General features: G+C 42.0%; 1 protein-coding gene across 1 annotated transcript in view; it reads right to left on the bottom strand.

Moving 5' to 3' along the window:
* The window catches only part of CSN3 (COP9 signalosome subunit 3), a 49,959-nt gene extending 38,454 nt beyond the window's left edge, over positions 1-11,505 (bottom strand). Inside the window, exons 1-4 of the mRNA XM_045759152.2 lie at positions 11,350-11,505; positions 7,366-7,614; positions 3,621-3,838; positions 2,474-2,668 (exon numbers count right to left, since the gene is read on the bottom strand). Coding sequence (XP_045615108.1) covers positions 2,474-2,668; positions 3,621-3,838; positions 7,366-7,614; positions 11,350-11,404 — 717 coding nt within the window. The 5' untranslated portion in view covers positions 11,405-11,505. The remainder of the gene's footprint in view (positions 1-2,473; positions 2,669-3,620; positions 3,839-7,365; positions 7,615-11,349) is intronic.
* Positions 11,506-12,283: the final 778 nt, after the last annotated feature.

Here is a 12,283-nt window from a genome sequence, read left to right as displayed (position 1 = left end):
AGCCACTTAGTAGCATGTCTTTGCACCTTTTCCAGTTTGTTGATGTGCTTCTTAAGATATGGGCACCACACAACAGCTGCATATTCTAGCTTTGGCCTAACAAAAGTCATGAACAATTTCTTTAGAATATCGCCATCCATGTATTTAAATGCAATTCTGAAGTTAGAAAGCATAGCATAGGCTCCTTGCACAATATTCTTTATGTGGTCCTCAGGTGATAGTTTTCTATCTAGAACCACTCCTAGATCTCTTTCTTTATCAGAATTCTTTAAAGATTTCTCACATAATATATAGGTTGTGTGGGGTCTATGTTCTCCTATTCCACATTCCATAACATGACATTTATTAACATTAAATTCCATTTGCCAAGTGGTGCTCCATATACTTATTTTGTCCAGGTCTTCTTGAAGGGCATGACAGTCATCTAAATTCCTTATCCTTCCTATTATCTTAGCATCATCAGCAAACATGTTCATATAATTCTGTATACCAACTGGTAGATCATTTATGTACACAATAAACATCACTGGTGCAAGAACTGAACCCTGTGGTACTCCACTTGTGACATTTCTCCATTCCGATACATTGCCTCTGATTACTGCCCTCATTTTTCTATCAGTCAGAAAATTTTTCATCCATGATAGAAGCTTACCTGTCACCCCTCCAATATTTTCCAGTTTCCAGAACAACCTCTTATGTGGAACTCTGTCGAAAGCCTTTTTTAGGTCCAGATAGATGCAGTCAACCCAACCATCTCTTTCCTGTAATATCTCTGTGGCTCGATCATAGAAACTGAGTAAATTCGATACACAGGATCTTCCAGATCGAAAACCATACTGTCTGTCTGATATTATATCATTTCTCTCTAGGTGTTCTACCCATTTAGTTTTGATTAGTTTTTCCAATACTTTCACTATTACACTTGTCAATGATACAGGTCTATAATTGAGGGGGTCTTCCCTGCTGCCACTTTTGTAGATTGGAACTATGTTAGCCTGTTTCCACCCGTCTGCTACGATTCCTGTACACAGGGATGCCTGAAAGATCAGGTGAAGTGGAATGCTGAGCTCAGATGCACATTCTCTCAGAACCCATGGTGAAACGCCATCTGGGCCAGCTGCTTTGTTCTTACCGAGCTCCTTAAGCATTTTTTCCACTTCGTCTCTAGACACCTCTATGTGTTCTATGTTGTTCTCTGGAATTCTTATTGTATCTGGTTCCCTAAAGATTTCATTTTGTACAAACACACTTTGGAACTTTTCGTTTAGTGTTTTCAGTAGTGTGTGTGTGTGTGTGTGTGTGTGTGTGTGTGTGTGTGTGTGTGTGTGTGTGTGTGTGTGTGTGTGTGTGTGTGTGTGTGTGTGTGTGTGTATATATATATATATATATATATATATATATATATATATATATATATATATATATATATATATATATATATATATATATATATATATATATATATATATATATATATATAACGTAGATATATGACCGAACCTAACCAACCCTACCTAACCTATGTAGGTTAGGTAGGGTTGGTTAGACGGTGAAGGGACGTCTAATATATATGTAAATGATATATATATCATTTACACAAATACATATACAGTACATATCAATATTTTTATATCAAAAGTGATTCAACAAGAGGCTCACAACTGTCACTATACAAGGCACTTTACATCTATAGTGAGTCATGCAGTTATTAGTCTTGCTCCACACCGACCCAACTGGGTGGGTGTGGAGTGTTAGCTTAGAGTGACGAATTGTCACTCGGCCCTTGTGCCTCTGTGATGGGGCCTGGTTCTTGCTCTGGTCCCCCGGTTGGCGAAACAGAACTTCTGCAACTGATGTGACCTTTTAGTACTGAGCATTCTCATTAAGGTAGCTTCAGAAAACAACTACATGGCTCTCTCCAGGAAAAAATGTATTGGTAAATATTGGAAACATTGGATAACAAAGTTTTCTCAGTAAAACATTCAATAATAAGAAATTACTTCACTGTACAAGTTTGTTCTACCTAGTTCAGTAAAAATATTATTTGGCTTTGGTATTACAATATAATGCATATATACAGTATTAATAAATTAACCAATTGTACTAGATATTTTAAACTTCCTCTCGTTGACCAGACTACACACTAGAAGATGAAGGGACGACAACATTTCGGTCCGTCCTGGACCATTCTCAAGTACAATCGACTTGAGAATGGTCCAGGATGGACCAAAACGTCCTTGTCCCTTCACCGTCTAGTGTGGTGTCTGGTCAACATACTTTAGCCACGTTATTGTGATTCCTTCCTTTCTTTCTTCTTCTAGACATCCCAGCATTATATTCAAGATGTTTTCCTCTGAATCTTATGACTGTTCAGACCACGAGTATGTAGCAAGGATAACAAGCTAAGAGAACTTAAATATGTCACCTTACATAAAATGGTATAATATACAAAAGAATCACAAGAATGACTTACCTTTCCCTCCAGTATGAGAGAGACAAGGATGTATTTCTTGAAAGCTTCTAGCATGATATGAGACACAGCCAAGGCAGGAGTTGTGATGCAAACACGAAAAAAGTACTGCGCTCTATCATAATTCTTTATCGCTGTATAAATCATACCTCCATAGTAGTAATAAAGAAGAAAGTGCTTGACATCATATCCATTACGCTGTAAGTGGGAAAAATAACATAAAAGTTACTAGAAGCAGAGTTAATTCTGGTTTAACTAAATTTCTAAATTCTGCATTTCATGAACAAGCATAATAATAATACCTACAAAACAAGAACCGCCTCATTTGCTCCCCCATAGCAATAGCCCCACTCTTCAGAGGACATGGCTCTCACTCAAGGCTCTCTCTGACACTACTCTAAATACTTTCAAATGTTCTGACTTCATAGCAAGAAGCACAGAGTTGAAGAGAGCAGAGCTCAGTCTTACCAACAAAGGATGTCCCTTGCTATGACACCTAAGAACAACAGATCAAAACTAATAGCACATCCTCCTAAGTGATAACTGGTACAATAATGACAATTAAACCTATCCACTCTGCAATGACCTAATAAAGATGAGGAGAAGAGGCCTGCCCCGTAAGCCCCAACATTCCAGACGGTGGGAAGGACCGACCAACTCTGCCAAAGGCCTCAGGAAACGACCCAAAAAGCCCACAAATAATGGAATCAGGAGTTGGCAAACTGGACAAGCTGGACTCTCCCCAAACTGCCCTATTAAAGGGGGCAAATTGCAAAGGGGCAGGCTCAAACCATGAACAGCAGTGTATCTCTAAGAGCTATCAGAACAGTGCCAATGAGCAGTCGAGGAGCCGACAGCAGGAGGTGCACACAACAAAGAATCGGGCTTTAACGAGGGCTACCCTGACAGCAAAAGGTGAAGCCCTGACCCTACCAGACTGCCTCCAACAGCAACACTGACTACCTCCTCCAGAAAAACTGCACATCCTCCTCCTCCCTTGCGCTGCACATGCTTATGCTGACTATGTCAGCAAGAGCAGTCTCATTATTTATTGTTTGCACCAATGTCTTAGAATTTATTAAGTTGTATTTGACATATATGGTATACAATACATAATATTAAAAAATAAAAAAATATAAATATTACTAACCTCCTTGCTAATGTCCATAATATCTATATCCATGAACTTAATAGCAGGCTTAAAACATTTTGACACAAGGCACAGGTGTACCAAGTGAGCATGGATTGAAGTGAGATGAAGGGGAGATTCTTGAGTCTTGCGAATTGCAGTGCTCAGAACTTCTACTCCTCGCATAGCACAACTCCCTGCTACTAACAGATCTGCATAGCTTCCACAAAGATCAGCCACTGAGTGAAAAGAAGATACTGTACTGTACTATTAAACATGCAAAAACACCTGCAAATAATTTAATAAAATTCATCTAAAGAATTTAACAGAAAATTTGACATTCTGTTTGACAGAAAATTTAAAATCCAATGTCCCACTTTACCCATTATTCCTGTTGACCACTTTACCCATTATTCCTGTTGATCTCATTTTATGAGCTATCACTACATGGTCACACTTATCAAATGCCTTTGCAAAGTCTGTGTATACAACATCTACATTTTGTTTTTCTTCAACAGCCTCTATGATTTTGTCATAGTTATTTAGTAACTGAGAGAGAAAGGATCTTCCCTCTTTAAATCCATGTTGACCTGGGTTGTGAAGTTCAAAGTTTTCCACAGAACTAAAGATTTGATTCCTAATCACTCTTTCATAAAGTTTAATAAAGTGTGATGTTAGTGCAACTGATCTATAGTTGCACTATATTAACCTACAAACAGAAATAAATACCTAGATTTATGCCTGTCCTATATAAACAGTGATCGAGTTATGTTTTCTGTGGGGAGCCCAGTCGGATCCCTGAAACTATCCGAACTGATATATTCCGCGGGGACGCTAAGCCCCGGAAGCACCTCAAGGTAAGGTAAAGGTATGTAGTGGGTCTCAGCTCCCCCCCCCCCCTCTTCCACTAAGCACAAATGAACACCCCGGGAGCACCTCAATCCTCTATGGGCTTGGGTTCCTTCCCTATACCTGGCCTTGCACCTGTAGCAAGTGAAGAAAACTTGACCCCCAAGGCTTCCTTATATATCGTGTCGGTTGACACGGCAACTCGGGTCCCACAATCGAGCCTGCCCACAGGTAAAATCACTCCAACTTCCTATATATCTTTACCAGGTCGCCAACTGAGCCACAATCAAGCTGGATAGTTGGGTGGATGGTGAAGGGACTGGATGGATGGTGAGGGGACTGGATAGTTGGATGGATAGTGAGGGGACTGGATAGTTGGATGGATGGTGAGGACTGGATGGATGGTGAGGGGGCTAGATGGATGGATGGTGAGGGGGCTAGATGGATGGATGGTGAGGGGACTGGATGGATGGATGGTTAGGGAACTGGATGGATGATGGGGGGAACAGGATGAATGGTGAGAGGACTGGATGGATGAATGGATAGTGAGGGGACTGGCTGGTGAGGGGACTGGATGGCGAGGGGACTGGATGGGTGGATGAATGGTGGGGAGAAGGGACTGGATGGATGGTGGGGGAGAGGGGACTGGATGGATGGTGAGGGGAGGGGACTGGATGGATGGATGGTGAGGGGGAGGGGACAGGATGGATGGTGGGGGAGCTGGATGCATGTTGGGGGAACTGGATGGATGGATGGATGGTGGGGGGACCAAATGGATGGCAGGCAAGTGGGACAGGGAAGCTGTCCCACTTGCCTGCCATCCCCCACAAAGGGGGGGGGGAAGGATGGGAACAGGAAAGAAAATCTTTTAGAAACACCAGCCCTAGAGTGGGTGGGTGGTAAGCAGTTGGTGGCATGAGTGAACCAGCTAGGACTAACACAGGTGCTGGTCACCCCCGGTCCCTCCACGCTACCTCCATCTCCTTCCCCTCCCCGCATCCTTCACCCCCCCCCCACCCCCATCCCGCACCCTCCCCCGCTACCTACATGCAGCTCCTGTACTCTAAGACACCTGACCAACACACCACACACACAGCTGGAAAAGTCACAGGACTTTAAGGACAGAGGTGACAATCTGACCGATAGCACATCAGTTCCCAAAGGCGGGGGAAGGAAGGGGTAGTGCTAGCGAGCAGGAGTGCTAGTTGCATGAAGTATTGCTTGCTTGTTTTCTTTCTGGGGAGTTCTTTTGCTCATTCTGGACGTAGTAGCAACCAGGAGGCCTGGTCGACGACCGGGCCACGGGGACGTTAAGCCCCGGAAGCACCTCAAGGTAACCTCAAGGTAAGGTAGATACCAATTTTCACTAGACTAGTTTGCTTTGCCTGTCTTTCTGGGTGCCTTTCCTGGTCAAAGACAAGTATGACATACAGTACTTTAAATGAAAAGTGTTCATAGGTTATTGCACCCTGCATCTCTCTCCAGTAGGCAAAGGACTCCTGTGACTGATGACCCCAAAATAATAAAGCACTATATCAGTTTGGATAGCTTCAGGGAGCAGACAGGGCTCCCCACAGAAAATGGTGCTTTTGCTGTTAATACATTACAGTATATACACCTATACCTATACATATATTATATATATACAGTATACAGTATATATATATATATATAATCCATTTTTATAAACCATAATGAACCACTAAATAATTCTGGTGTGTGTGGTAATGAAATCTTAGCACAGTATAGTTACACACTACAACCAGCTGAAGCCAGCAGACGACATCACCTGACGCAGCAAAATACCCAGAAATATACTATGATCATTATTATTACTACGAGCACTGCTATTATTATCAGATTCCTGTCACTAAATTATGAATATGAATAATTTTCCACACGATTATTTTTTAAAGGAACATGAGGTCTTGTTGAATGATGCATAGATTCATCAACCTTGACTGTGTGCTGTGAATGTCTGCCTCCTGGGGAGGAGCCAGTCTGGGGAGCCGGTCGGCCGAGCGGACAGCACGCTGGATTTGTGATCCTGTGGTCCTGGGTTCGATCCCAGGCGCCGGCGAGAAACAATGGGCAGAGTTTCTTTCACCCTATGCCCCTGTTACCTAGCAGTAAAATAGGTACCTGGGTGTTAGTCAGCTGTCACGGGCTGCTTCCTGGGGGTGGAGGCCTGGTCGAGGACCGGGCCGCGGGGACACTAAAAAGCCCCGAAATCATCTCAAGATAACCTCAAGATAACCTCCTGCTGTGAACATAATAACTAGCATTGTGTTCACTAGTATATGAACCTTGTACATAATTTTTATTACAGTTAGGATCATCTATGACACTATCATCACAAAATAATTTCAGTTACTGTACTTATTTTGTTCATCATTATCAAGTAGTGCTGTGGCCCCGACCTGTGCAGCTGTGCTGTGAGCTCCAGCTGCATGCACCAGCCTTGGTCACTCTGGCATTAATGAGGCTCTCACAGCCAGGAGGGATGCAGATAATTTTTTTTTTTCAAGATGGCCTCTGTTTATTGCAGTCCTGAGGAACAGGATGTGAGCCCCATGTACCCGTGGAAGTTTTGAATGTTACTATATACTAACAAGCGTGATATGCTGGTGTGCACACCCCTCTTCCTATGATATCACAGTGTGCACAATGCAGTGTTTAAGAGTCTGGGATGGGGCTTGCCAGGCAGCAAGCACCAAAGAGCTACCAATAGGAGCCCTCCCAGAAAATAATGGCTGGTAGATATCTGGTGATCAAAATGCACGAGTTAGAAGATAACGAATAAACAGACATGATGTTGATAATACATGGTCAAGCATGTAGACAATATTTACACATATGGGAAGTTTACAAAATAATTAAATCTTTTCCAAAGGTCAAACAAAACTTAAAAACTTACTCATATCAGGTGCATACTTGATCTGTTCTTCAGCACAAACACTAATGAACTCTGCAACAGTGGCATGCAGGGTATCAATATTTGCATCAGTATGAGTAGTATTCTGCAGCCTAACACAGAGCACTGCCATTACCCCCAGAGAGTGGTTCTGTGGTTGCAGTGTTGCAAGGACAGTATCCAGATGAGCCACATTTTTGGCTAAAACTTCGGTGCTCTTGCTCACATACTTCACAACCTCTCCATAGTTTCCTGAAAACATGTTGACAAGAGATTTCAAGATAGTAAAATGACAAGTCTTATGTGAAATGTATTGCACTAAAAATAAAGTTCAGCTCACTGATGAACATATGCTAGTCATTGACCAGTAACACATGCACCTCAGTAGACCTGTGATCACTACTGTATGATACTGGGGCCTGACGGCTGATTGGACAGTGATCGGGGTTCATAGTCGTAAGGGTCCAGGTTCGATTCCCAGTGGAGGTGGAAACAAATGGGCAGAGTTTCTTTTAACCTGATGCATGTGTTCACCTAGAAGTAAATAGGTACCTAGGAGTTAGACAGCTGCTATGGCCTGTTTCCTGGAATGTGTGTGTGTGTGTGTGAAAATTAGGATTAAGGACTTGCTTGAAACACTATTCATGCTGTATAAGAATGCAAGAACTATTGTATATATATAAAATAAATAAAAATACATAAATAAATAAATAATGACCCAAGTGGTCCAGTGATACTGAACCAGTGTTATTTTGATACTAGTCCATGGGGCACTGAGTTGTTATTTTGATACAAAATACATAATAATACATAATAATAACTTGTAATACTTGACTTGTAATACATAATACTGTATTAACAGTATTATGATACAAATCCATGAGGTACAGTACTGCACTATCTGGACCAGGATATTATAATATATGGTACTATGACATAATATGTCATACATTATATTTTTTTTTTGAGATATATACAAGAGTTGTTACATTCTTGTACAGCCACTAGTACGCGTAGCGTTTCGGGCAAGTCCTTAATCCTATGGTCCCTGGAATACGATCCCCTGCCGCGAAGAATCGTTTTTTCATCCAAGTACACATTTTACTGTTGCGTTAAACAGAGGCTACAGTTAAGGAATTGCGCCCAGTAAATCCTCCCCGGCCAGGATACGAACCCATGACATAGCGCTCGCGGAACGCCAGGCGAGTGTCTTACCACTACACCACGGAGACTGTTAGATCATTTATTATATGGAATAATACACAGTCATAACGTACTGAGTATAATAAAGGGTCCGGTAGTACAGTGGGGTTCGTTCTCGACGCACAATCAAGAATTCCGGGTTCGAATCCCGGGCGGGACAGAAATGGTGGAGCACATTTTCTTTCACCTAATGCCTCTATTCACCTAGCAGTAAGTAGGTACTCAGGAATTAGTCTGCTTGTTGTGGGTGTTGCATTCTGGGCAGGGTCAGTAATTCAGTCTTGGGGGGCCTTAATATAAGTCTACTGTGTATGAATACACTCTGGCTTCCTGTCCCCCTGACACAATGAATTATTATAATATGATATTAAGAACATAAAATAAAAAAACAGCTTACAGAAGACCTATTGGGCCCATAAAAGGCAGCACCCAGCTCACCAGTAGGCCTGGTCACAGACCGGGCCACAGGGACTTTGACCTCTGAAATCTACACAAGGTAACTGCAAGGTAATCCTATTCATATATAATCATTCACTCTTCCTCATACTTACTCAACCTATGTACTAAACTTTCCTATGACCTTGTTTCTATGATATAAATTTGTAATTTCCTCCATAGATCTACAACATTATTTCTAAAAACCCAGCATTGCATGTAATGATATACCAATTGCTGGAGGAGCCCCATTGGCTCCCTGAAGTTACCTTACTAAGACTGCTTCATACATGTAAGCCAGGTCACATCAGCCATTGATAGTTCTGTTTGGCCTACCAGAAACCAGAGCCAGAACAAGCCATAAAAACAGTCAAACAACTATGCAAACGAGTCACACGGAACAAGGGATTCACTCAAAGAAACTCAAAACTTGTTAGTACCAATTACCCTCACCAGGCACCCTAGTCCTGGTTCCCAGCCAGCTCCCAAAGTCAACTCTGGACTTGAGAAGCAAATAAACTTCATAAACTACCTGAGGGCAGGGAGTAGGGCTGGCAAGAAGTAGAGAAGGAAGGAAGCCACCTGGGCTCCACCAGAAATTGACTTTTCATTACATTCAATGCTAGATTTCTGGAGGGAGCCCCTTTTGGCTCCCTGAAGCTAATCTAACTACAAAGAACAAAAAAGGGACTAACCAGGAAGGATGAGAGGCACCAGGCACTCTAAGACGAAGATGAGAAACCAGGGCGGGCAACACAGCCTAAAGTCACACACATGACAGAAAGGGCCATGAACATTAATCAAACACTAGACCACCAGCATCCTCATTACAATGCCAAAATCCTTAAACCTAAATGTCTGCCCACAACATATTAGAGCAGACAGCAGCTAAAGTTGCATACTGCTTTTATGAACATCGTGGACCTGAGGGTGAACCACAGACTGGCTAGGCTTTAGGACACTGTGGACCACCTGAGAAATGTGAGGCTTGGAACGAGGAATCAAGGAAAGTGTGATCAACCAACAAGGTATCCACCAAAACAGAATCAATGGCGACCAGACCACACACTAGAAATTGAAGGGACGATGACGTTTCGGTCCGTCCTGGACCATTCTCAAGTCGATTGTGATTGTCCAGGACGGACCGAAACGTCATCGTCCCTTCAATTTCTAGTGTGTGGTCTGGTCAACATACTTCAGCCACGTTATTGTGACTCATCGCCTGCAGAATCAATGGCATACAGGCAGCAGTGAAGAGCCGCCATGCAACACAAAACATGATGCACGTTCAGCCAAACCAACCAAGCATCAATCGCCAAAGGACCCCACCGGAAGCCCACCAACTCTTTCTTCATCAAAAAAAAAAAGAGATGGGTGCAAACAAATAAACCACTCCCCAAAGTTTTGTTCTCTGATTGTGCCTATGTCACCCCTACTCTTATTTATTTTCATTTATTATTTTATTTATTTATATACAAGAAGGTACATTGGGTTCATGAGCGTACAGACTTGAATTTTTTTTTTTTACATTCTTGTAAAACCACTAGCACGCATAGCGTTTCAGGAAGATCCTTAATCTAACATATAATTTTAAGAAGGTAATTTCTAGCAAAATTAAAAAAAAAATACATTGAAAGAAAGTACAAAAAGAACATTGTGTAAGAAATTTGACAAATAAAAATAGGTACATTAAAGTAAATTTAAAGGTAATCCACAGGTACATTTCAGCATAATTTGAGGATTATTGCAAGATATAATGTATCAAACTGTGTATAATATGATACACATCACCGGTAGCCGGGAGCCAACCGGCCGAGCGGACAGCACGCTGGACACGTGATCCTGTGGTCCGAGGTTCGATCCCGGGCGTCGGCGAGAAACGATGGGCAGAGTTTCTTTCACCCTATGCCCCTGTTACCTAGCAGTAAATAGGTACCTGGGTGTTAGTCAGCTGTCACGGGCTGCTTCCTGGGGGTGGAGGCCTGGTCGAGGACCGGGCCAAGGGGACACTAAAGCCCCGAAATCAACTCAAGATAACCTCAGGATAACCACATACTCTTCACTTGATGCATCTGTTTACATAGCTGCAAATAGATACTCATCTTAGGTAACTTATGAGTTGCATCCTGGGAATGGTCAATCGTTGGTCCAGGAGCACCTCGAAATACCTAACAGACAATTAGGAAACAATTTGCCGGAAAACTGCTAAACAAAGTCGATGAACAAACATTCCCTTGGTGTTACCGGTACAAATACATAAAACGTAACCAAGGAAAATAAAATAAAACAAGGCAACAGTAACCATTATGAAACAAAATAAAGGAAGTGCAACATAAATGCCATACTAACCTTGTGAAGACAGCGACGTCACGTTATTAACGAAATGCTCCAGAGCAGATGCCATGTTTGTTTTGGTTTACTAGTCGTCGCTTAACTCCAGAGGCGGCCCGTGAGGAATACATGCCTATCCCCCTTCCTGACGGCTAAAGTAAAGTCAATTTTATTTATTTATTGATTTATTTATTGATTTATTTATTTATTTATTTATGCATATACAAGAATGTACATAAGGAATGTGAGGATACAAATATGGTAATTACAGTCTTGTAAAGCCACTAGCACGCGCAGCGTTTCGGGCAGGTCCTTAATCTAAGAAAATTTTAAGGAGGTAAATACTTGCAAAATTTATAGACAAAAAAATGATAACAGAATTTTATTCAGGAAAGTACATACATAGTTGTTTTACAAACATAATGTTGGATTTATAGATAGAGCTAGTACTGTACAATACCTAAAGACACTAGTACGCATAGCATTTCGGGCAAGGTGAGTTTTTTTTTTTTTTTAGTTTAGTTCATTTATTATGCACCCCATACCCATCTTGTGGGCGGTAGCGGAAAGGGTTACAGAGGCACATAATGGGCTCAGGGACTGAACCCCCACAATTCATTTAGCTAAGCAAGTTACAATCTTGATGAGCTAGTTACAAAATTCAATATAAGTCGTCACATCAACAATGGGTTCGAGATTTTTTTGAGATATATACAAGAGTTGTTACATTCTTGTACAGCCACTAGTACGCGTAGCGTTTCGGGCAGGTCCCTGGAATACGATCCCCGCCGCGAAGAATCGTTTTTTCATCCAGGTACACATTTTACTGTTGCGTTAAACAGAGGCTACAGTTAAGGAATTGCGCCCAGTAAATCCTCCCCGGCCAGGATACGAACCCATGACATAGCGCTCGCGGAACGCCAGGCGAGTGTCTTACCACTACACCACGGGG

The sequence above is a fragment of the Procambarus clarkii genome, chromosome 35 (assembly GCF_040958095.1).
Source record: "Procambarus clarkii isolate CNS0578487 chromosome 35, FALCON_Pclarkii_2.0, whole genome shotgun sequence".
Classification (NCBI taxonomy): Eukaryota; Metazoa; Arthropoda; class Malacostraca; order Decapoda; family Cambaridae; genus Procambarus; species Procambarus clarkii.
Note: the sequence above shows the minus strand (reverse complement) of the source record. Positions and strands in the feature narration are given on the sequence as shown.